Source organism: Protopterus annectens, chromosome 16.part0, assembly GCF_019279795.1.
Source record: "Protopterus annectens isolate FY-2018-M chromosome 16.part0, PAN1.0, whole genome shotgun sequence".
Classification (NCBI taxonomy): Eukaryota; Metazoa; Chordata; order Ceratodontiformes; family Protopteridae; genus Protopterus; species Protopterus annectens.
The window spans coordinates 124,893,594-124,920,765 of NC_056750.1; the positions used below are offsets into that span (position 1 = coordinate 124,893,594).

Below are 27,172 nucleotides of genomic sequence, written 5' to 3' on the forward strand. Positions count from 1 at the left end.
AGTCGGTTTCCCTCCTCCTTCCCCTCTATGCCTTGGGTCCACTCCTATCCCTGTTACCCTTAGCTGGGGATATCTGTTATGGTGTATCTGTTTATTGCTTATTTATTTGTCTGGAAATCTGTTTTTCTTCCAATTTGATTACAGCCTTCCTTGGAGGGCACCTGGCATCTGGGGCAAGAAACACTGAAGAAGATGGCGTCGGCTGATGCTTATGTACTCCAGTCGCTCTGACGTCGGAGAGAAATGCGACATCAGCCGACGTCGGACCCAGATTTTGGAATCCGGCCAACCGAGGGCTGCCTGAGGCAGGACAACCCATATGTTATGACTGCAGTTGCATATCTATCGGACATCTACATTTATGGTAGGTACAAAACTGTACTTTTCCCTCCCTCCATCCCCCTTGTCTCTCTCTCTCTCTCTCTCTCTCTCCTTACAAGGAACTTTTGGTATTTACTTTCTACTGGTGGTGTTCTTCCACCATAACCTAGATCCCTCTTGTGGGCTGCTGACAGGGCATGAAAAACTGATGTGATGGCGTTGACTGCCTTGTTTTATACCACTGACAGCCTGACGTCAGTCCTGGAGCAACAGCAACCGATGCAGAAATACTAAGCCTCTGATATTCAGGCCGGCCGAGGGCTACCCTGGCAGGGATAACCCAAATGGGATGACTGCAACAGTGAATACACTCGAACACCTACATTTATGGTAAGTGTACACAACTGTATCTTCTATTTTCCAGCTCTTGAACATTAAGGCCATATAATTTTTATGCTTCTGGTGCCTCAAGTTGCAGAGTCACAAGTAATGAGCAATGTAGATACTATGGAAGATAAACCATTACCGAAAATAATACAAATTGTGAGCTTCTGACACAGAGTTCCTTTATATTTTTAACAACTTTTTTTTTAAATGAAGGGTTTCTTGCTTATCTTTTGAACAAAAGTTGGCTTAATGACCTAGATCAGGAATGTCAAGTTACTTGATCAGAGGTTATATTTCTTTAGGAATAAATTGATGTGACTGTCAAAGGTACATCAGTATTTTAAGTAGCAGCCGTCCTTGTGTGTTCATCTTGGAAAATAAAGCAAAAATTGAGTATTGATTTTATAGTTTTATGAAATGTGAAATTTGTAAGTGAATTTAAAGCTCAGAAGTGCCCCAAATAATTTAAAAATATAACTAGTTGATCAAGACTTGTCTGTTTTTGTTCGATTCAGCATTTAAGCTGCCAGATCTCATATTTATGTCTTATACTACAGTATTAGATATGAGAGCTCTGACTCCTCCCTACCCATAATTCCCCTTTTCTAACTACTTGACCTCAGATCTCATTTGTCTCCTTTTCAACCAGCCGTGCTCTCTCAGAGCTCCTGTAGCATTCATGATAAGTGAAAACACAATTTGTTTAATTTCTTGCTCCTCCCTTTCTTTCTTAGATCAGAATAGTTACTTCTATGCTTAGCTTAGTGTTTTGGTAGGTTCTTGTTTCAGACATTCAATTTTACTATTATTGTGTTTGATTAAAAGTTTAAGAACTTTAAGCCCAGTGTTGTTATATAGTGCCACCAACTCATTAAAAATATTATCTGTTTAACTTATTCCGTTAGGGAATTTGAACACATGCAAACCAAGTGGTACTTGTTTAAGTTCAATACAGAGTGATAAATAAAAGTTGTTACATTCAAGTGACTTATTTTCATTAACTTTTTCTCCAAGTCATAAATAGTAAACTTACAGTTTACATCAGGAACATCCTTCAGAAACCTTTGGTAATTATTACTGTTACTTCTGCAATTAGAAAATGGATTATTGACAGTACTTTGCACAAATCTAGTAACAAAGTCCTCCATCGATTGGACAAAATCAATCACAATGGTGGAATCACTGGACTGAGACTTGAACTCTGAGGTAATTCTGTGTTACTCCTCAAAATTACCAGCACTGGATTACAATTTCTGCAAAATAATATTAACTTGTGAAATAGCTTGTTGAAAAGTCTGAGTTAATGTTTGCAACTCATTTGGTATGCTGTAAATGCTGACATCCAAATACATATCTCTACTACCACCAACCCAGCCTTGTTAAACAAAAGGCAGAAGGATTGTCACTTTTACCGGAATAAGCAGTTGCCAAAAGATGAGCTATACCCAGAGTACAAACAACTAAAGAGTGAAGTAAATTCCCAAATAAGGATATCAAACAAACACTGAACCTTGTAGATGTCTTCACACAGCGACCTAAAACACCAAATACAGTGGCAAAAATAGTGACAAAAGAAACATAGGTTCATAGGTTCATACTAGGCTATCTGCCTTCATGCATTTACCATAGTTTTCCCTATAGCCCATAGTTTACGCACTCTTTTACTATGGGTCCCCATACTATTATTTTGCTGTGCCTCTGCTCTGTTAGTGACACTGAGGTAATCCCTATAATACATATCTCCATCTCCTGGTCCATATCAAAGATTTCCAAGGCAAGGCCAAAGCCTCTCTGCTCACATACATAGGATTTTGTTTTTTGTTCCAGTCTTTGGGTGATGAATCTATCCTCCCCTCCAGCCTCCCCTATTAATAATTAGTTCGAGCCTCCGAGTCTCCGCCCTCTCTGTTGTGCCTCGGATTTTTAGAGGATTGGAAGCATCATCATTTGGGTCATCTGGGCTTGACATGGCTGTGTAAGGCAAAGGTCACCTCTGTCTGAGCAGTGAGAAGTGACTGAATAGAGCTTGAGTTCTTTCGGTCGGCATAAAACAGATTTTTTTTGAGACCTTTTATTTTTTTGGTGAGGAACTTTGTGGCTCTCCCAGCTGCTGCAGTGTCTGGTCAGAATACATTCGAAATGGGGCATTGTACTCATCATTGGGTCTGATGAGTGATGAGTATAGGAGACTATGACCTTCCTTGATCTAGATGAGAACAAATACAACTCTACTTTTAGTGCTTTTGTTCCCTTTTATTACCATTGGAACTTCGTTAGAAATAGAGTAAACCAAACACCTGTAGTTTAAAACCTCTTCAAAACTGCATCACAATTACGTAAACCAATAAACATTAAAATACGAACTTTTAACATGTAAAAACATACTGCTATCATTAAACAGTCTCAAAATATTTTATTAAATAAATAAAACCAGTATATTCATGTAAAAGAGAAATGGATAAATTACGCCATATTAGCCTTCAGAAGATATTTCACATTAATTAGCTAATTTAGTCCAGGAAGCTTATAGGTTCATAGGTAGGTACTAGGCTATCTGCCCTAGGGCATTTATAAGCCTAGCCAGAATGTTGGCTTTTGCCTCCCTTTTAGACTAGATTCCTGAGCCTCTGTCCAGCAGGGCCATAGAAGTGATCTCAGGAGTAAATTTATGATTACCCATCCACTCATCAAGATTTCTCGTGAAGAGGGTCAGCGAGGGGCTCTGTCTAACATGGACTGGGATTCTATTCCAGAGCGAGGGAAGTCATGGGTATGAATCTATCCCTCCAGCATGTCCTGTTTATTGTTGTGCTAAGGTTTAAATCCCTGGAGCGTGTAGTACTAATGGATTTGGTTTTCTTGAGGTGGAGCATGTCCAACAGTTCCAGGTTAGACATAGCCTTGAATGTCAGGCAGAGGTCACCTCTGTGTAGGCGGTAAGCAGCTGAGTAGAGCTGGAGCTTCTTTAGTCGAGCTGCATAGGGCATCTGTTTGAGACCCACAATCCTCTTGGTGAGGTATTTTTGAGGTCTGTCCAGTTGTTGCAGGTGTCGGGTAAGGTACATCCCAAATGGGGCATTGTACTCAATTATGGGCCTGATGAGTGATGAGTAGAGGGGCGCAATGACCTCTCTTGATCTAGATGTGAATCCTTTGGTGATTATGTGAGCTATATAGAAGGTTTTTCTAACCACTTTGTCAATGTGATTGTCAAAGGAGAGGCTACTATCTACTTGGGTCCCCAGATCCCTAATTACTTCTTCGTACTTAGTGGATTACCTCCTATGTGGTAGTTTATGGGCACTTTGTTTTACCCTAAGGGGATGACTATGCACGTTTTGGCATTTAGCTTGAGGCCATGGTTCTGATACCAGGTATCCGTCTCCGTAAGGCCCTTCTGGAGGATGCTTGTGTCAGCAGGAGAGTCTATTATGGCTCCCAGTTTGCAATCGTCTGTGAACTTGGTAAGCCACAGACCTCCCGTGTTTGCCTGTACCTCAGAGAAGTAAATACCAAACAAGAGGGTTCACAGGACTGAGCCCTGTGGGACACCACTTGTAACCGGTTTAGAGTCGGACATGGCACCCGCGACTCTGACCATGTGAGTTCTATCCCTGAACCAGTTTGCAGCCCATCTTGTGACATATGGGTTAATATTTAACCTAGTAAGCTTATTTATGATGCCAGAGTAGGGTATTGTGTCGAAGTCCAGGTAGGTTGTGTGGACTACCTTTCCCTCATCTATGGCTTTGGTAACTGTTTCGAAGAAGTCAGCTAGGTTTAAGAGGCAAGATCTGCCTTTAACAAAGCCAAATTGGGTAGAGTCCAGTGTTTGGAGGTTCCCAGTGTCTTTGTTTATGAGATCCATGATGATGCGCTCCATAGCCTTGCAGACCAGGCTAGTCAGGCTTATAGGGCGATAGTTCCCAGGATCCGTTGTGGCGCCACCTTTGTGAAGCAGGATCACTGTTGCTGTACGCCATTCTTTGGGTACATAACCCGTGGTAAGGCTGAGTTGGAACAGTGAATTTATGTGAGGGTTTAGTTCATTTTAGAGCTCATGTAAGACACAGCCCGGGATACCATCCGGTCCCATTGATGCTGTGTTTTTTTACTTTGGAGAGGGCTGCTTTCACCTGTGTGTCTGTGATGTCTGGGGGATTGCATTCTTCTGGGATAGACACTGGCTCTTTTGGGGGGGAAGGGGGAGTAAAGTTTGCACTGAGCCTGTCCACCAGGATGTTGGCAATGTCAGTGGGTTCAGTGTATTTTGTGCCATTTTGCACCAACTCAGAGCATATCTGAGAGTTGCCACCCAGATTCTTGACGTAGCTAAATAATGCCTTGTGATTATCTTTAGAGTCCTTGGCGATTTTTCTTTCAAAGCTAGCCTTTGATGATTTTATGAGGGATCGAAGTTTCTTGCTAGTACTGATCAGGGATGCCTTCCCTTTTTGGGATTTTTGCCTTTTCATGTAATAGTTTCCTTCTTCTGTTGTATAGCTTATTTATGGCCGTGGTCCACCAGACTGGTCTCCTGTTTTTGCAGGAGTGAGTCTTGATTTTACTTGGCATGGCATGATCCATGCATTCCTGTAGGTGCTCATAGAGTGCACTTGTAAAGGATTCTGCAGTTTGGGTAGCATTTTCCATATGCCTGGGGGCTTTGAAACTTTCCACCTCGGTCTTGAGAAGTGTGAAGTTTGCTTTTGAGAAATTTTTCACAGTGGTTTCCTTGGCTGGGGGTGGGGTCGGGATGTGGATGTCCATTGTGATTAATTTATGGTCTGATCTTACCGAGGGGTTTACCTCTGGTGTGGAACATTTAGCCCCCATGTTGGTGATGACCAAGTCCAATATGTTGTCCCCTCTTGTGGGAGTGGTGACTAGTTGTTCCAAGGCATTTGAGTTTATAAACTGAAGGAACCATTGGGCAAAAGAGTTGGGACTTGAGTAGTTTTCCCAGTCAATGTTTGGGTAGTTGAAGTCCCCCAATATCATGGCGTTTGGTGAGACCTTCATATTTTCTAATGTTCTCAGGAATGCCGAGTGGGGTTCCTAAGTCTGGGTGGGTGATCTGTAGCAGGCTACAAACTGAAAAGCAGTTTTTACCTACTGTTAGTTGCACATGGATGGTCTCTGCTGCCTCATGCAGTGCCACTAACCTGGAGGTGTGCGTATCCTTGATGAAGATGGATACTCCCCCGCCTTTAGTGTTTGTCTGAGTTCTGAGGCCGAAAAGAATGGTATGAGTTGAATCCTGGTAATGCTGGGGTGCTCTCTGCAGCCTTGAACCAGGTTTCTTTTACTGCACAGATATCGATTTTCTTCATACTGAGGAGTGCCTCGAGTGCGTGCATCTTGAGGTTTAGACTTATGGCGTTGAGTAGCATTACCCTTAGTTTTTTGTTTCTGGTATTGTCTATGGAGGTGGGTTTGTCTTTTGAGCCTTGCCTAAAAAAGGCACTATGGGGGTGGCAAGAGCTTTAGCCAGTATTCGAAAGCCTAAGGGTGACAGGTGCAAGCCGTCCCTGGCGAAGCAACGTGGCTTGTCGAACATGTTATCCCAGGCTGACCGACACTGGATCCCCTTAGAATGACACCAATAGGTTAGCCAATTGTTAAAATTGATCATTTTGTCTTTATACTGTGGCATCATTCTTGGTGAGGGTAAGATGCTACTCAGGGTCAGGGTCATACTGGCCTGGGCTACATGATCAGAGAGCTTCTCTATGTCTCTTTTCATGTAGTCCAGGGAGGTACGTCTCAGGTCATTCACACCAACATGGACAATGACAGAGTCATATTTGTACCTGCTGTGGAGTGACCTGAGTGCTTGTGTTATGTGGCGGATCCTGGCACCTGACAGGCAGCTTACAGTGACCTTCTCCTTGTTCAGTCTGGTGAGTGGGACATCAGTGTGCCTGACAATAGAGTCTCCAATTACTAGTGTATTAGGTGTGTTATTTAGCCTTGGGGGGCTGCGACTGCGTGGCACACTGACTTTGTGAAGTATGTGATACGTGAAGGTTGTTGTGTGGTAGTGGTTGCTTGGATGTCTGCTTTGGAGGTCTCTGTTGCTTTGGCAGATTTTTATTTAGAGTCTCCACGTATGTTTTTGTGAGTTTGTGTCTTGTTTGCTGGTGCAATTTGTCTATGCGAGACTGGTTGTGTGGTGCGAGTGTTTTCCTTCACCTCCTGACTGACTGTGCCAGTCTTGGGTTGAGAGAGCCCGTTCTCCAGTTTGGCTGTATAGTTGCATCTCTCACATATATTTGTGTTTGTTGGAAGGAGGAGAGGGTTGTCTGTGTACATAAGGCAATTGTAACATTGCCTCAGGATTCCCATGTTCACCAACTGGACTGGAGAGTATACCTGAAACTGCACTTTGGACATGCATGGATGGTTTAAAGAACTGATTTATTGATTGTTTGGAATGGGCGAATAGGGAGCCTTGTACTTCTGGATATTATAGGGGGGGGCATAGTGCTAAACTTAGTTAGTGCTTACTGAGAAATTTGAGCAAGTGCTGGGCTGTAGAATGAAGGTTGAGTGCTCATTTTGCAAGTTTGACTAGTTCTAAGGGAAAAATTGAGGAGCAGACTTTGTAGAGCCGGGAATAGTTAACTGCTTAAACGGCTAGTTACTGGGCTGAGACCACTTTTCCAGGAACAGATAGGCTGCTCAAAGCTCCCCACTCTCACTGGTGAACAGAGAAACTTCCTCCTATCCAAGTAAGGATATGGGCAACACTGGAACTATAACAGCCTAGAATTCAGCAATACCTGAAAACTGGACTATTCTAGTTCAGAAAAGGCGGGAAACAAGGATATTTTTTGTTTTTTTGTTTTTTTTTCTAAATAGAAACTAGGCACAAGGACACTGTAAATGCTTTAAATCGGCTAGCGCACTTGAGTGTGTAACCTACAACAATTAAACGAGGCAAAAATACAACTTTTAAAAGTGCAAACACAAAAAATGCAGAAAAACAATGCTTTGCAGATCTCAGATAGTCAGAAAACTCGCTTTTCAGCGAGAATATGCCGTCACAGTTAGGAAGGTAGAAAAAAATACTTAAATCTTTTTAAAGTCTCTCTTTTCGCTGTCCGCTGCTTGTAGAACTCTGCAGGACACCACGAGGAGCTGTGCTGAGTCTGTTACAAGTGCAAAACCACGCTAAAGCGGGTTTTAAGGCAGGGAGTTTCAAAGAGATAGGAAATGGCCCAAAACTGCCAATAAGCTACTAGTTACTGTGCTGAGACCACTCCTCCAGGGGCAGATAGGCTGCTCAAAGCTCCCCACTCTCACTGGTGAACAGAGAAGCTTCCTCCTATCCAAGTCCTCCGCTGCTTGTAGAACTCTGCAGGATACCACGAGGATCTGCCCTCAGTCATCATCTTCGTCTTCGTCATATGGGTTTTCCCATTGGGGTCACCACAGTGGATCATCGCTCTGCACAACGATTGGCAGTAGAGATTTTATTGTGTCGAGTTGCCAGCCTGGTACCCAACCTTTACAGAAGGCACACATATGCACACATTCACACCTACGGCCAATTTGAGAAAGTCCAATTCATCTACCGCTTGTCTTTGGAATGTTGGAGGAAACCAGAGCACCCGGAGAAAACTCCTATAATCTGCCATTTAAGCTTTAAAGCGTTATTGCAGCTATTAACAAATGCTGAACCTTTAACCTGTTCCAAGATAGAAAAGTGAAAATTTTGAAAGCCAATGCAATCAATTGAATGCTTGGCCAAGGCATTAGTTAAATCGCAGTCTTTAATTGCTTTAATTGCTCTTATGTGTAAACATAATTTCCTTAGACTTTTATCTGTATAGAACTGTGGACAGTTACTAAATTGGACATCGTAAACAATACAACTCCTTTGACAAAAGTACCTGTTTTTTTTGCAGCAGTATTGAGGTTAACATGTTCAACATAAATGCTGCTAGAGTTGGACACAAATCTACATTGTTTGCAGTTCATGCAGCATACGTTCCTATTTTAACACTAAATAACTTCTCTTCATAACCCAAATTTGTTTCAAAAAGGTGTTTTAAATCAGTCGCTTTTTTAACCACAAACATCGGTGTGTGACATATCACCTTAGCCATCTCAGAGTTTCCAGATATTATTTTCCAGTTTGTAGTGATAATTTTCTTAATTACTTGATGGTAACATGAAAAACACAGTTCTTATCAACCAATGAAATATTATTATTCCCATTACCATTGGTCTTGTCCAAATTAATAAAACCATTTTTTTATAATTGGCTGAAACTTGGTCCCTCTGTTAGCAATAACTTCATCACTGATATTTTTAAGTTCACTAATTGGATATCCTCTGGCTGCAAACAAATTAATTATAATAGAAATGTCTTCCATAAAAGTGGAGTCTTCACTTGTAACACAATTAGCCTGTCTCCTATGAGACCTTATGATCGTGTGTGTGTATATATATATTAGATACACACACACACACACACACACACACACACACACACACACACACACACACACACAAATAGATATATACACACATATCCCATATGGGTTTAGTTTCACCACAGACCCCTGGGTGTTCAACAACATCATGGCAGTGGTAGCAGCTCATCTATGACTGCAGGAGATCCAAGTCTTTCCATGCCTAGACAATTGGCTCCTAACTGCTACCTCTAAGGATCTACTATTGCAGCACCAGACTTTCCTTCTCAGTCTTACAGAGCAACTGTGGGTAAATCACATGAAGTGCAAACTGCTACTCTTTCAGCAACTAGAATTTATAGGATGTCAGATGGGCACAGTTCAACAAATTGCCAAACTCCCCATTGCAAGGGTCTGGTCTTTAAGTCTCAACATCCCTCTCTCCTTCCCCCTTCCAAATTGCCAAAATTGCCACTTTGCATCTTCTAGGGCTCAGACAGACCTCGACTGAGACACTGTGTGGTTGTTCCTCATCACCTTCCTAAACATAAAACGCTTTTAGATCTTTTTTCCATTCCATAATATTTGCTTTGTGTAATTAGAATAGCCAGCAAACTTGATCTGAGGTAAATCAGTTAGAAGGAGGGAATTATGAGCAGGGGAGGAGTCGCAGCTCTCATATCTAATACTGTGGTATAAGATGCGCCGAGGTCATCTGCGATCGGATCAGACAAGCCAAATGTTGAACCGGATCTAATGTTTTGGTAGGTACATGACTTTCATTTACTCACACTTTGTACAAATGTTAATATGTGGCTTGAATTTCTAGGTGAAGATTTTCACTTTATATTGCCGTATATTTTTATCTGTATTTTTTAAACCTGAATCATCTAATTTTGTGTGCAAAATTATGATAGTAGTTATGTCTGTATTTCAGGCCCCATTGCTCTGACACTCTGAGTCTTAGTCTTCTCGCATGAGTCATATTTTAATGTTATTTGGTTGCTTTAAGCACCTTTCATACCTGCTAATCTTCCTTAAGTTAATAATGTATTTTATTTTTTTCTCTGACTCAGGTTGATACTGTGATACTGCTCAACACACGTTATGATAATAATGATTTAATGAAAGCCATTGAACTTTACCGCTGCAGGCTGTATCCTAAAATGATGTTAATTGAGATCAATCTTGTTAAGTCAAGAAACATAAGGTATGAAAAAGATCCTTTGCTTTCTTTAATGTTGCTGTTGTTGATGGTGGCCATCTGTTTATACTACAGTTCTTCCATTTTAGCAACCCTTCTTATTCGTGCCTGTTTTTTGAGTTTTCTTGAATATATTTGTTTTTTTTGCAGCTTCCTTTTTCATTCCCAAATCTTATGAATTTTCGCTCATTAGCTTTGAATTTGTTTGTTCATATAACAACACAGTGCTCCCTATATCAGTTATTAATTGGCAAACAGAAATGATACTGGAATTTTAGAACTTTTTTCTAGAAAAATTAACAGTCAAGTGATTAGTATTAGATATGATGTCATTTTCATTCATTCCTCAGTTATTGGATTACTCAACCGCTTTTTCCAGATCATAGAACACTTGAACTTTCGAGCTCCTCCCTTTACCCATAATGCCTTAGTCACCTAATATACCTCAGATCTCATTTGCCACCATAGCATTTGATCATAACCCAGAGACTACCCCATGCTATGGAATAGACTTCCCATATATGTCAAGCAGTGCATCTCGCTGATCCTCTTCAAGAGAAATCTTGATGAGTGGATGGGAAACAGAACATTCACCCTGGGGATCACTCCAGTGGCTCTACTCGACAGAGGCACTGGGAACTAAGGTCAGGTTGCACTATGCCAGGGTAATCCTATGGCTAGCCTTGTAAAGGCCCCAGAGCCGTTAGCCTAGTACACACCTATGAACATAGATCTCAAACCAGAGAGTATGGGTTTTCAAATGTTTGTGAGTTGAGCTGTTTTTATCCCTTTACTTCTCTTATTATACTGTCTTTGCCTCCCTTTAACTCTTTTTCGTGACTTATTATTTTTTTTCGTTTTTCTGTACTCTTAGAGTATTTATTTATTTATTTTACCACAGTTGGTATTTTTCTTTTTGTACTTGACACTACTCTGTCTCTACCATCATTGGTAATTTCTCTCCTTATATAAAAAAAAAAAATGTTCTCTCACTTTCTTTCTGCCTTTCTTAAACATGTTAGATGAGCCTTCAGATTTTAAAAAATGTATGGCATGCAGCCACAAAATATGAAACTCTGACATGCATTCCAAATGCGTCTACTGTCTAGGACCAAGTCATTTAGATTTGGATTGTGACATTTGTAAGGGATTCAACTCCCATGGTCTAACTGACTGGAAAAACAAGTTAATCCTTGGGGACTTGCTGCCTTCACAGTCTTCACCAATGGCTTCTTGGGCTCAAACCCCCCAAGAGACTGGAGAAAAAGGAAGATTCCCTTTCTAAGGAATCTCATAAGAGATCTCCAGAGTGCATATTGGCTTCAACTTTGGCTTCATCCTCAGAGCTGTCTCCGAAACAAACATAAAAGTAGGATCTGAGTGCATCAGATCTGAGGTCAAGAGCTGACAAGTCATCTCAGACCAATTCTCAACTACCTACGGAACCAATTACTTCTTGGCTTCCATTGCCTTTTCTGGAGCAGTCTTCCCATCACCACTCAAGACCTTCATCCACAGCTTCATTCCTCCAGGAGACTATCCAAGGCAGATGTGGACAGGGTGATGAGGAAGTTCCTCAGGCCGCAAACACAAATGGGAGTCCTTTTGGCTCCAACCCAATCAGGTCTGGAGGCCCTTATTAGTACTACTCCTCTGATCATAGCTCCTTCTCTGACCTGTGCTTCGATATCAGAGATGTCGTATCTGAAAGCCTAGGAGTCGTCTTCCGCAGATCTGAAAATATTGGCATCTTATACCCCGATGGTGTGTCTTGAGTAGTCTGGCCCTAAGTATTTTGGAGCCAGATGACTCTCAGAGCTGAAGCATTTGCACTGGCTCTGTGGTTTTGGAGTCTATTCCAAAGTTGTTGGAGCCATCTCTTCCCCTCAGAGCATCAACACTAGGTAACTTGGATCCGACTCTTCCTCTCAGGTGGTTTGCCTGTTGGATAGTGGGGGTCCAATGATACATAAGCCTGCCTTGTTGGATGCGTCAGTTTCTGCTTCTCCCAGGCACTCTGCTTTCTAGGTAGTGGAGCATGCCTTCTCTTTAGCTAGAGTTCAGACTTCACTTCTCAGCTCTGACTTCCCAGTCCCATTTGATTTTGCATTCAGACCCTCAGTCATCCATTCCACTGGGACTGCAGCCCAAACCTATCTGCAGGCCACTTAGCAGGGTATCATTATCTCGTTTTATACTTCACTGAAGCACCCCACCGAGGAGATCCCCAGAAGAGGAAGTACAAAAGGAGGCACTTAGACTCTCCACAAGAGTCTGTCACAGAAGATACTGACTTTGATGAAGGGAAAGGGTCCCACAGATTACCACCCAATAATGTATCATTTGGAGGTATCGTAGAACTCCTAAAACAAAGGGGTGGTTGGTTCTCTCATAACCATTTCCAAGAGGAGTCGGTGCTTCTATAGGCTTTCATGGCTGGCATGTCTATCTCTTGGGCGACTCCACCCACCAGTGAGCTCATAGATTGTCTCTTTATGGGCATGGAAAGAACCAGACACAACTGAGCCAGTGCCTAAGAGAGCAGACAGGATCCTAGCTCCACCTAAAAATAGGCCACATTGGAGTAAAGGAGTACCCACTGATGCTATTCTAGTAGCAATGGCCACTAGAAAGGAACTAGCAGAACAAAGTTCATCTGTCCATCCCCCCAACACGGAGTCTAGGGTGCTGTACAGGTTTGGGAAGCATGTCTGTGTTTCAGCGACCTTTGTCTTTAGGTCGCTGAATTATTTGGCACATTACACAAGACTTCAGAGGGATTTCATCAAAAAAAATTTCAAAATCCCTCTTTGGGACCATATCTTTTGAGGTAGAGAGTACTATTTACTTGCAATTGGCTATCATTCAGTCTATTTCAAGCTCATCCATGAGACTTATCTCCCATGTGGCCAAAGTCACCTCATTGGCAGTGAGTTCAGGCCTTTCCATTAGGAGACATGTCTGGATGCACTTGATTTTGCAGAACCGTCAAGTCTTCCTTTGTCAGTGTTCCCTTTGACAGACCCTCCTTATTTTGCCCCAGAGTTAAAAATGCCCTCACTAGGTGTGATCAGGAAGGAAAAACCCTGCCTGCTGTGGACATACATGTTTCGACTCCTTAACAGACCTTTTCTAGGAGCCAATGAGGCAGATGAAAAATTTGGTTTAAGAAATCCCAGGGTCCCTTCCAAGATCCACATGGAGACAGTTTCCCCAGGGGCAGTGGGTAGAACTTAAGTAGAAGACGCCATCCCCACAACAGAGGTGGTCCACAGAATCAGGGATCCAGGTATACTTTCTCTGACAGATCCTGTCAGCCCTCCTAAAAGGAGGCCCTACTGTCCATCTGTGGAGGTAGTCAGCAGTCATCTATCCCTGCACCAGAGAGCCTAGCTAGAAATTATAAAGGATTCATGGGTGCAGAGGATAATTTCCAGAGGTTATATAATACCATTTTTGCATTCATCCCCGCTAGTATACAAAATCTCAGATTTTCTAGCAGCACTAGAAGTAAAGAAGCTGCTAGAAATAAGAATCAGCAAGGAAGTCCCCCAGACCAGAAAGAGTCTGGAACTTATTCAAGACTTTTTAGTGCCAGAAAAGACAGGGGACTGGAAATCATTCTTGGATCTCAGCAAACTAAATCAGTCGGTTCAACATACAAAGTTTTGGATGGTCATGGTTCAGTTCATTCTGCCATTTCTGCACTAGGACAACTGAATGTGCTTAGCAGACCTTCAGGATGCATACACATCAAAATGAACTTACGATCCAGAAGATATGTACTCTTCTGAGTGGGAGCATATCATTACCAATTCTCAGAACACTGCCCTTTGGTCTCACCACAGCCCCCAGGGTATTTACCAAGTGTATGGCAGTAGTTGCAGCTCACTTGAGACTGTAGGAATTCTTTGTGTTTCCATATCTGGATAACTGACTCCCGACTGCTCAAACCAGCCATCAACTAATTCAAGCATGGGACTACTTACTCCAGCTGTATTCTCATCTGGGGGATATCTGTCAGTTACAACAAATCTCAACTCAATCCAACTCAAACTCTGGAATTCATTGGTCCTCTTTTCAGTCTGGTCACTCAAATAGCTTCTCTCTTTCTCTCTGTCTTGGATTCAAACAATTCAATTCCAGGTCAAAAAGGTCATTCAGATGACTCCTCTTTCAGCTCGTCTCATACTCCAAGCATTGGAGTTCATGTCAGCAGCAACCACCCTTGTACCACTGACAAGGTTTGATCTGAGAATCCTTCAATGGACACTGGCAACTCAGAGGTCTATTCTCCAACAACCATCATCCAGTCAAGTCAAAATAATGCAAGCTTGCAAGAATTATCTTCTGTGGTGGATCCACACAAGTCAACCCTTTGCCGTCCCTCAACCCAAGGCCACAATGACCATGGAGGCCTCAGATTGGGTATGGGGGAGCACTTCTTGGGAAAGAGGCCAACATGCATATCAATGTCCTAGAGATAAGAGCTATCCTCCTAGCATTGCAGGCTTTCTAACACACTTACCCAACCTGGACTATTGCGATTCAGATGAACAATTTACTGGTGGTTTGGTATATCAACAAACAAGGAAGAACCAGATCTTATCCTCTTTGTCGAGATGCTGTTAGAGTATGGCAATGGGCAATCTCATTCAGTAACTTTCTGATAGTGCGCATTCTGGGGTAGTCCGGTGTGATTGCAGACACATTAAGCATGTCTATTCTGATGCCTCACAAGTGGTCTCTCAGCAGAAATGTGGCGGAGATGATTTTCCATTGATGGGGCCAACCATGCTGCGATCTTTTCACATATCCACTCAAAAACAAGTACAGCAGGTTCTTTGCCTTGATCCCGCGCACTGAGGGGAGTCACTGAGGGATGCTCTACTTTACGATAGTCCCTCCAGTCTCCTTTATGCCTATCCCCATTACCTCTCATTCTCAAATTTCTCCTGAAAGCATATTCGTTGAAGAGCACAGTTATCCTCATTGCCCTGTACTGGACTTGTCAGATCGGGTTTCCCTTCCTTTGGCCTCATTCTCTATACCCATCCTGGATTATGGATCCAGCTCCAGACCTTCTGTCTCATCCCGCAGTCAGCCAGACATTTCCAGCCTCAAGTTGTCTGCATGGTTTCGCCACTTCCATTAATTGCTAGACAGCATGGGATTTCCTCCCCCGTCCATCACATTTTGTTATCTTCCTACAAAACTTCCACTAGAAAAATTTGCAAAAGTAAATGGAAAAGATTTGTTTTTTGGGCACACAAAAATAATTTAGATCCCTTTTCAGCACCTGTTTCTAAGGTTGTTGACTTTTTAGGTAAAATTTTCATTGAGGGGGCAGGCTCCTCAACTATCAGAGTACAATTATCAGCCATTTCCAACTTTCATATAGAAATAAACAACTCTACTTTAGCTTCCTCCAAGCTTTGCAAAGCCTTTCTCAGAGGAACCTATTTACTTGGGTGTCCTTTAAAGGATCCTACTCCTCCTTGGGATTTAAATGTTGTTCTTCAGGTCTTGACCCAATCCCTCTTTGAACCATCAGCTAAGTCTGATCTAAAATGTTACCTGGAAAATTGTTTTCCTAGCTGCTATAACCTGCTTGAAGAGTGTCTGAACTTCAGGCTCTGTCTTCTAAACCTCCTTATTTAACTTTTCACAAGGATAGGGTTTCTTTATGGACCAATCCTTCCTTTTACCTAATGTGGTGTCAGAATCCAATATTAATCAGATTATTAACCTTCCAGTATTCTTTTCAAGTTCTTCAAACAAAGGAGAATATATGTAGCATCTTTTGAACGTCCACAGTTACGTTGCTACATTCACAGAACCAATGATTTGAGGAAATCCAAACAATTATTTGTTTTCTCTTCTGATTCAAAATTAGGCAACCAAATTCCAAACCACAAATTTTGATTCAGATGTATGTTCATACACTCTTTTAAATTCCCCATAGCTGAACATATCTTTTGTTGGTAATGTAGGTAAATTCTAAACCACTTGTTATATCAAATGAAAAAATTATATGTTTGAGAGCAATTCTAAAAGACAAATTATAAATGATGTATTAGGCAAACCAGCTGCTAAAGTGACTTTGGCCAAATGGTTGACTGCTTGTATTACCTTTATGCATGAAAATGTGGGGTTTGTCTTTACCAAAACCACCAAAAGCCCATTCTAGGAGGTCTGTGGTGAATTCCTCAGCCTTTTTGTCAAGAACTTCCTTGGATGACATTTGTGCAGCTGCAACCTGGGCTAATCCACATACCTTTATTGCTCATTACAAATTGGATCTGGTCTCTTGTGAAAGGACAGCCTTTGGCTCAGCTAGGCTCAGGATATACTTCCTTAGTGTCCTCCCAGGATTTAGGTAGCTGTGGACTCTGTCCCAGCAGTTGAGGAATTTTTCCTTAACTTCCCACCCACCAACCCCCCTCTTTGCTTTACTCCTAGAAAGATCAAAGGGTATTGGAAGAACCTCTCTTTCTTGTTTGAGCCAGAGTTTCCATTCTTCTTTATTCTCCACTGCTCTGTAGGTCTATGGGCAGCAAACTAGATCTAAAGTGTGTAAGTTAACTAGGGCATTATGGGTAAAAGGAGCAGCTTGAGAGTTAGTGTTGTACGATCTGGAAGAAGCAGCCGAGTTGGATCCGAGGATCAGATCTGAACCCAACAGCTGAAGAATGAAAATGGACAACACAGAGGGAACATTATGGTGAGTACATAACACTCTTCTTAAGCTTATAATTCACACTATGCCGATTGGATCTGTATTGGCCATCCTAAACACACCTTCTTTTTTACTCTAAATATTTCTTTCTTGGCTGTTGTTAGTATCACTTTTCGTTCTGAAAACTGGCCTTATGATGTATAGTCTGTATTGAGAATCTTCTAATTAACCTTGACTGATGCGGAGTTTTTTTATCGTAGTTCAACCATGTTTTACTAGCTTTTCCCACAATATATACACACATACATATTTGATAGCTAGAAGTTTGAGTTTACTTGGCAAGTCCCCAATATTGCAAAGTTACACATGAGAGTAACTTAACTTTCAACTTCACTGTGAGCTTTCTCCAGTGATTCTGTTGGTCTTTGAGATTGAAAAATAATGTTAAGGGGTATTTGAATCTGGGTTTGTGTTTATAGTTGGTATGTATGTGTTTTAGGTTACTTGCAAGTTCATTGTGAGATACATAATATATGCAGAAAAAATGATTCATGTTTAGTTCCAGATGAGATCGTATCCTTTTATCATAGATTCTTTCTTGCATAAATTAAGAAAAGCTGAAACACTGAATGTTAGCCATCTGTCAACATTCAGTAGTTTATTAAATGGTGCTGTGCATGCCCACAGCTGTCTGTGCAGTCTCTGCTGCCTACACTGTGATCTTAATAGCTAGTTCATTGTCATATTGTCACACTAAGCATTCTTTAACATATATGCTGCTCGACAGCTTACTGATCTGCAGACGGCAAAAGTCGTGGTCGATCTGAACTGCCTTTAGTTGACATGGTAATTAGCATAGTTGACCGTCTTGAGATACAGATAATAGTACTGATACACCTCTTATAAATTCGGCTGTAAGGTGTACCTAGTCATATTTTTCATCTGTTCCTGTTTTGGCTTATCTTTTGTTCTGTCCCCTTGACAAATTTGTGATTTTTTTACCAAATAGAAAGATTGCAGTCTCTAAGTAATGTTAGATTTTTAAAGATGTAGACTTGTTCTTTGAGACATTATGCTAATACAAATTCCCATATTCTGTCAACATTGGTAAGCATCTATTACCAATATTTAAAAAACAGTCCTTCAAGTTTGGGCCTTCATCCCTAATTAGTTTGGCTTTGCATCTGATTTTTGAAAATGTCCTTTTAGTGCTATTAAATTAGAAAATCATTACATACAGCCTTTTGAGAAGCACCTTACAGCTTGATTGATAATTTTTATTAGAACCTCCATCCTGTTTGGGGACTCCATACAGCAGAGTCTGGTGGGGATTTAGTCTGCCAAGCTGGTCCATGTTTTCTCTGTCTCTGATTCTGGTACTAGGTTTTATATGTTTAACTCAAAAGTCAGTAGTTACAGATCCAGCTTAGATCTTTCATGACCTTTCTGTCTGTTTAATCGTGTATCGTTCTGTCTTTCAGGGACCTTTTCATTCTCACACACTAAACTTCTAGTGCTTACATCACCATTCTATGAGTGTTCCCACTTCCATTGGGGGATTTTTGTATCAGCACCCCATTTTTTAATGTTGCTGACAGAGAGTTAGTCAGCAGCCATGCAGTTGACACCTTACAAGAAATCAGATTTTTCTTGTGGAATTGTCCCCTGCTTTGCTTCATGTTTAGCTGTGCAATACATGTAGAATTGGGTTCCACTTTGCTTTTGTGAGTAGTTTATATGTTTCATCTTCATGCAGAACTCAGCCAGAATGGTTTGTGCATCTGGAGCTGTCCTGTGGTCTCAGTGAGAGAAGGCAGCTGTACCAAAAACCCTCACTCTCCTTTTGAAATAGGAGGACAGGTCATTGCCTACTTATTCCAACCTCTCCTGTGTAGCTGTTCAGGCACCAGGGCTGCTATCCAGTCTCCTGCAGTGTAGTCAGGGCTGAAACCTTTTCACCATTGTGGCTGTCTGTATTACAGAGAGTAGTTGCCTTTTTTCAATTGGTATTAATAAACTGTATCAGCACTGTTGACTCATTGGCTTGCTGGCTGAAAGAGAAAAAAATAAATTATAAAAAAAAAAAAAAATTCATAAAAGCTACTAAAAACAAAGCTGGAGTATGTTCCAATATACATGTTCTTTTGTGACCATTAAACATAGAAAGAAAAGGTAGTACAGATGCAATAACATAGGCGCAGAGAGGCACCTCTTTGAGCTTAAAAAGTTCTCAACCCTTTCATTTATGTTAATTGTTACACTGAGTCAATTAAACTGAAGTAGGAAGACTGAATAATTAGTCAGCTGAAGTTGCCCACATTTTTCCATAGCTGGTTTTGGTACCCATTTCTACCAGGTCCTGTGTCACTGTGCTCCTCCTCAAGCCCTATACCAAGGGAGATCAGAAAAGAGTATTCTACCATGATGCCGTCCTGAAGGTTCAGGCTTTTTCTCCTGTTGACCTAACCTTGATTCCCTCCCCTACAAGGGTGGCATGCAGTGAAGTCAGTATAGGGTTGTATGTATTCGATCTCAGACACAGACTTACATGAGCACGCGCATGCATGACATTACCCTTAAGCACAGACTCACTCTCTCTCGCTCAGCTGTGGATGATCTGCCTTTTCTTCTACTACATTTCATCCAGCAAAAGTAGAGGCCTCATCTCTATGCTTAGTATTGTAACCATAGTTTTTACTTATTTAATTTATGTAAATATTTTGCTTGACGTTTCACGTGTTTGAAGAATGCATTTCAAAGCAGATGGTCATATACTTTTTTAACTGTATTATTTTTTTCTAATTTTCTTCCTTTATCATTTGAAATATGACAGTCCACCATATCCCATCCATGTAAGAACCCGTTATGAGAATGGAATTGATTTTACAGTACTCAGACTTAGTATTGATTCTGTTACTTTTCATATTATCTTACTTTTAATTTGTGAGAAAGAGCAGCTATCAACCAAGTCTTCATGTCTGAGAGTGGCAAGTGTAAACCAATGTATTTGTTTAGCTCTCTTTCAAAGAAAATTTGACACATTAGTTCATATTTATTTATTTATTTTACATTTCTTAACCGGGAAAGTCCACTGGACACATGCCCTTTTTCAGTGGAGGCCTGAGGAGAAAAGCTCCACAACTAAACATCAGTAAGAATGAATTCTGTAGATAATATACAAGAACAGCTATGAAAAACAGAATGTATAAGACATAATTTATAAAAATAAGTTGACATTAACAGAGTAAGAAAACATAATTAAGTAGATACATACAAAACTTGGTTTGCCCATGTCATTTATGCTTCTGCATACATATATAACATAATTAAGTAGATACATACAGAAAATATTGCCTACTGTGTAGATGTCTAGTCTGGTTATGTAGTACATGTAGGATATTGCCCTATATACAAACAATAGCTGTTAAGTATTATTTACAGGGTATAGTGGAAATGAAGCTTTAAGTGGGTTAGAACTGTAGATTGAAGCTGGCCTGGACTAGTAGAGGAACAGAGCCAACTGGAAGTATAGTGAGTTCTTGAATGCTTACTAAATCAAAAATCATTATGGCTCTTCTGGTTTCATTAAACAGAAAGGTGGAGCCCTAATTATTATAGCCATAATGTGGATTCAAGTATAGTCTTCCAGATAGTAGGACTTTGTCAGGAGTAGGTGGGAAGGCCCAGAGATGGTAGCTGTTTGCCAGGAGGAGGTGAAAGTGAGTGCATGATGCAGGCTCAGTTATCTTGAGGTGGATGGGGGGGGGGGGGCAGCAGCACTGCCCCTGACTTCTAATGGAGACTTGGAAAGAGGCTGTCAGACTTAACTCATTACAGTTGAGTGACTCCTCCAGGTGTTTCTGCAGTTACTTCTTACTGACTCCTCTAGGTGTCAAACATTTCTTGTTCATATTTGCATTAATAATTCCAAAACATACAAAGTAGTAAGCTATTTAATCTTAAAGTATGGACAATTGCAAACACAACTGCGTTGCTATTTAACTTCTGTCTAGTGCAAGTAAAAACATATTAATTTTAGATCATGTAATATTTATTTTTATTGTTATAAATGCATGTTTTTCTAAATGCTTCAACAACTAAGTAACAAAATAGAACTGCTTAGCCTCATATGAAGGCTGTCAGCTGGATGAACAACTTGATACTGTAAGTTAATTGCAAAATATTACAAACCTAATATTTACTGTGTTTCCTGTGACTTACCAGTTTAATCCCTAGAACCTAAAGAACACCACCATTATAAAAATAGCTTGTGCTGAAAAATTTGCCATTTACACTTCCTTAGTAATCCATATGGTTCCAGAAATAGGAATATTTGTTTGAAATGTGTGGACATAATTTGATTCTGTCAAAAAGCTCAGGCTGTGCCCATTGGATGTTGCATTGCAGACTTCCAGAGCTCCACTGGAGTAAATGAGTTAGTGTATTTTGGCTGTGATCAAGAAAAAGACAGTTTGCCCATTGTAATGTATTTCAGCTTGTTTTGTGTGCAGACAATACTCCCATCAGTCCATATCAGTGATCATTTAGTAGTGATGGTAACCATACTTTAGCTGCTTTCACACACTGCCCCCCCCCCCAAGAATAATCAGTTTTGAATAGGTATATCTCTAGTGGTTTACTTGAGTCATATGAAAGGAATGTTGTCTTATTAATGTATTTCATCTTGTTTCATATACACATACTGTGATGATCCAGATCCACAATTTGACTGAGATCAAGTGACAGTTGTGGTCAGTTGATTTCAGACTTGAAATCCACCCCTACACACATATATACCACTTTTTGATAAGGGTAAATCTCATTTATTTTGCTGTGATCACACAAAAGAAATTCCAACTGTTGAAGTAGTGTTCCACTTGTTACATATACACATGTACACACAAACAATTTACCCTTGATTATTTAATTCTACCAGCAGTTACTAAACAGTAGTAACTGATTTGCTTTCATATATAAACTAACATCCCACTAATTTACCACCATTCAAAGATCTGTATCTCCGATGTTTGACTGTAGTCAACTGAAAATGTTGTCCATGGTCACATGGTTACTTTATTTCTCACACACAGCCCATTCATTGTCATTTAACCATGACCAAATGACATTTTCTGTTCATTTCAGCCATAAACTACCCCTCCCCAGAGTTATCACATTTTGATTAAGTACGCCTCCAATGTCTGGCTGTGAAAGACCTTCTGCTTGCAATAATATATTCAGCTTGTTTCACAGAAATTTTACCTACACTGTATTATTCAGCTTGTTACACACATACACACACACACAAACACACACCTTGACCCATTACCATCATTGTTTTTCTGTGATCATATTGATGGTCCAAGGTATATATCGCAAACAAAATTAGGAACATTCTGCAAATTTGGGATGGTTGAGAGGTATGCCTCTCATCCCTAAATCAAAAACAAAAAATCCCCTGTGTGTTAGATAGAACTGCTCTTACCTTCACTATCCTACATCTCCCAAGGCCAGTCCTAGTGGCACTTTCTTATACACTGCTGTTAGTGGCTGTGAAACAAATTCTTGATAGTAGTGCTATGACCAAACATCTTAGTCTAAAATAAATTTTTGCTAGTAATGACATGAGTAAGCATTTTGGTCTTTTGTAGTAGTGACATGCATATCAACATTCATTGTTATATGCTAATGTATGCTCAGCCTGAGAAGCATTGCACTGTAGTCTTGCTTCATGGCCTTTTTGGTTTGTTTTTTAAATTACAAGCAAACCATTTGGCTAATTATATTAATTAGGTCATTTGCATTAAAATGGGTTGTATGCATTTGTTCAAAAGGACACCTTTGTCAGAGTTGGCATTGTCTAGATGTTTAAGTGATTCTTGTCTTGGCAAAAGTATGTTAAGTGTCTGAATTAGATAAATAAAATGTGTGTTAGAGTATGATATTTTTGGCCTTATGCATGCATAAGTCTTAGAGTGGTAGAGAGAGACCTTTATTTATGTGAATGCAGGATCATTTTTTATTTGTTATATGTACAGTTTATAATAGAAACAGATTCTTGTATGCATGTTGTGATATATATGATTTACCTTATTCACTATATATTTTTGTAAGTAGTTTATTTTGTATGTAAATTGTTGTATACATTTTGCTGCTAGTTGTCTTTTTCTTGCTATGTCATTTTAAGTGCTCTTTGTGTAGTTTGTTGCTCCTTTGATGCCTTTGCTTGTGATTGAGGAGCCATTTCAGAGGGTAGCTATGGATATTGTGGATCCTCTGAGTACGTAACAAGTAAAAATTGGACCAACAATAGGAACTGGAGGACTGAAACCACCACAAAACGAATTTGACCTAGGTTTCGTCTTTATTTAGACTTCTTCAGAACAAGTCTAAATAAAGACGAAACCTAGGTCAAATTCATTTTGTGGTGGTTTCAGTCCTCCAGTTCCTATTGTTGGTCCAATTTGTACTTGTTCGGTTTTTGGTTTGTGTTTGGATCCTCTGAGTTCCCCAAGTTCAACAGGGAAAAAGTATATCCTAGTGGTAGTGGATTATGCTACACGATACCCTGAGGCAGTGGTTTTGTCCTCCATTGAGGCAGAGAAGGTGGCAAATGCTTTTTTAGAGATTTTCAGCAGGGTAGGTTTCCCAAAAGAAAATACTGACTAACCGAGGTGCCAATTTCATGTTAGACCTGTTGGCTTGTCTGTGGAAGTCCTGCGGGGTGAAGCACATGAAGACCATCCCCAGACTAATGGTCTTGTTGAGAGTTTAAACTCTACAATCAAGTCCATGCTACGGGCATTTGCAGATCGGTTTAAGAGGGAATGGGACAAATATTTGCCCCATCTGTTGTTTGCTTGCAGAGAGGTTCCCCAGGAATCCACAGGTTTTTCACCCTTTGAGTTGCTGTATGGGCATAGGGTGAGGGGACCTCTAGATTTAATTTGAGATGAGTGGGAAGGTGAGTGTGAGTCTCACAAGGAGTCTGTTGTGGCATACGTCCTAAACCTCAGGACAAGACTCAGGGAACTAATGGGCTTGGCCCAGAAGAACCAGGCAGAGGCCCAACAACAGAAAAAGGTGTGGTATGACAGGAATGCTCGAGCTAGAGAGTATGCTGTGGGGCAGCAGGAAATGGTTCTCATTCCTGTCAGACACAACAAGCTGCAAGCAGCTTGCGAGGGACCTACAAGGTGGTGAGAAAGGTAAGTGATGTTAACTACATGGTGGAAGTGCTAGGCAGATGGCAGGGGCACAAATTATTACCATGTTAACATGATGAAACCTTACCATGATTGGGAGGCCCTTGTGCTGAGTATTTACACTGGATTGCAGGAGGAGTCTGAGGGAGATCTGGGGACTGATGTCCTCAGTGAGGCTCGGGCTGACACCTCAGTGGAAGAGGTAGCAGTGTCCCAGCAGCTATCTCCTACCCAGGTTCGAGAAATCCGAGCATTGTTGCAGGAATTTGGGGATGTGTTCACTGGGAAACCAGGGAACACCCACCTGGTGCAGCACCAGGTGGATACAGGACCCCAAAGGCCTATTAGGCAGATCCCTTATAGAGTGCCTGAGAGAGCCAAACAGACTCTGAGGGAGGAGGTACAGGAGATGTTGGAACTAGGGGTGATTCAAGAGTCCAACAGTCCCTGGGCCTCGCCAATGGTGTTGGTGCCAAAGAATGATAGCAGCACCAGGTTCTGTGTGGATTACAGGAAATTAAATAGTCACAGAGTCAGATGCTTACCCCATGCCTAGGACAGATGAGGCCCTAGAGCAGCTGGGTGGGGCTAAGTATCTTACAACCACTGATCTTACCAAAGGTTACTGGCAGGTGCCCTTGACTCCCAGTGCTAGAGAGAAGTCAGCCTTTCTGACTCCTTTTGGCTTGTATGAATTCACAAAGATGCCCTTTGGGATGAAGAATGCCCCAGCAACTTTCCAGAGGCTGGTGGATAATATCCTAGCAGGAGCAGGAGGGTTTTCCCTTGCTTACCTAGATGATATTGCCATCTACAGCCATTCCTGGCCAGAGCACCTTCAGCATGTCAGGGAGGTGCTGGGCAGACTACAGAGGGCATGGTTGACCATTAAGCTGAGCAAATGTCAGATGAGTATGGCAGAGGTCTCCTACCTAGGACATAGAGTGGGGAGTGGTAAGATAAGGCCAGAACCTGCCAAAGTGGAAGCTATTCAGACATGGCCTGCACCTATTACCAAAAAGCAGGTAAGGGCATTCTTAGGGACAGCAGGGTACTACATAAAGTTCATCCCTAGTTATAGTACCATAGCTGCTCCCCTCACAGAACTGACAAGGAATAACAGGCCAGATAAGGTAGTGTGGACCCCAGCATGTGAGCAGGCATTTCAGAAGCTTAAAGAAGCTTTGAGAGGACCCCCTGTGTTAGCCAGTCCAGATTACAGCAAAGAATTTGTTGTACAGGTGGATGCTTCGAACCATGGGGTGGGGGCTGTGCTTAGCCAGATTTCTTCAGAGGGAGAAGAGCACCCAGTGGTTTATCTCAGTCATAGGCTCCAACCCAGGGAGGAATGCTATGCAGCTGTAGAAAAAGAATGTCTAGCCATAGAGTGGGCACTGCAAAACCGTTAGCCTTATCTGTATGGAAGGAAGTTCACTGTTATGACAGATCACAACCCGCTAACATGGTTAAACAGAGCTAGTCAGCAAAATGCCAAGTTGCTAAGATGGAGCCTGGGGTTGCAAGCATATGATATGTCAGTGCAGCACCACAGTGGGATTAGCAATGCCAATGCAGATGGGCTCTCAAGACAGGGAATGGGGTGAGGTACACCCAGATAGACCTAACCCTCTCAAGCAGCGTTTCTCAAGGGTCACTTGAAAAACTAGCTTGAGTTCTCCAGGGGGGAAAAGATGTGAAGATTGGGGAAAGATGGGCGAAGGCTGCCAGCCTAGTCAAATATAATTTGATACATAATTCTATCATTTGTAAATCCTAAAAAAACTAAAATGTTGTTGTTTCTTCCAACTAATAGGTCCTGCTCCATCAACTTTACTATCTCCTGTAAGGACTAAGCCAAGCATTTCAAATGTTCTTTGAAGTAAAATTATCTAGTCTTAACTTAAGGAATAATTGTTAGAGTATACATGTGAAACAAAATGATGTAATAACAAAGATGTTAGCATTTTGATCTCCCAAGCACTCTGCCTGTTGTCTCAGCCACTGCCTTAGACTGAATAGTCACATAATAAACTGAATCCAATTGCTACAATCATATTGCTAGGTTTGTTAATGGGTCACCATATAGGACCCATTTGTAGCCTAAGCTTAGCTGGTCTGAGCTTCCTATTTCTTTCAACCTACTAGTCCTTACCCACAAAACTATATACAACCCTGAATATGCTCCTTCCCTCAAAATGCTGCTTCCCCTTTGTAACAATTCAAAACTATACTCTGCTGGTGACTTCTCCTACTTCCCATGATATTATATCCATCTCTACTTTAAAATTTACAAAGCTAAAAATACATCTGGGTTGTCAATCTAAAGTTGTCACTGCCTAAACGGATACTAACATCCATTACAATTGAATCTCCTACAATCTCCTTTCTATCCTAATCCTCTCACATTTTAGATAAATTAGAAAGAATAACATATGTTCTAATTTTGAATGTAAAATTTGCTTCACTGTTATTTAATTGCTTTTTGATACCTGTGTTTGGAGCTTTTCTCCCCGGGCCTCCGCTGAAAATGGACATGCATCCAGTCGGATCCTCCCGGTCAACAAATGTAAAATAAATAAAATAAAATAAAAAATAAATAAATGTAAAATACAGGCTTGTGTTCTTAAATGAAAGAAAACACTTTAAAATGTGAACTTCAAGATTGTTGCAACATTGCCATCTGCTGTAAGGAAAACTAAGCCAAGCATTTCAAATGTTCTTTGAAGTAAAATTATCTAAATAGTTTAACTTAAGGAATAATTGTTAGAGTATACATGTGAAATGACTTTTATTGTTGTAGTTTCCTGAGCAGGTGTTAGATTGCTAAATAATGTAGTTTGTTGGCCTGGGAACTCCATACTAAGTGTAAAAATAATGTAATGTGTACACTGGGAAAATCTAAGTGTCAAAATGATGTAATATGGGAGGGCCTAACAAAGATGTTTATTAGTGAGTT

At 40.9% G+C, this 27,172-nt stretch overlaps 1 protein-coding gene across 1 annotated transcript in view; it reads left to right on the forward strand.

The window, feature by feature from the left end:
- TEP1 (telomerase associated protein 1) overlaps positions 1–27,172 on the forward strand; it is a 2,704,809-nt gene that overhangs the window by 886,886 nt on the left and 1,790,751 nt on the right. Inside the window, exon 13 of the mRNA XM_044058078.1 lies at positions 10,208–10,341. Coding sequence (XP_043914013.1) covers positions 10,208–10,341 — 134 coding nt within the window. The remainder of the gene's footprint in view (positions 1–10,207; positions 10,342–27,172) is intronic.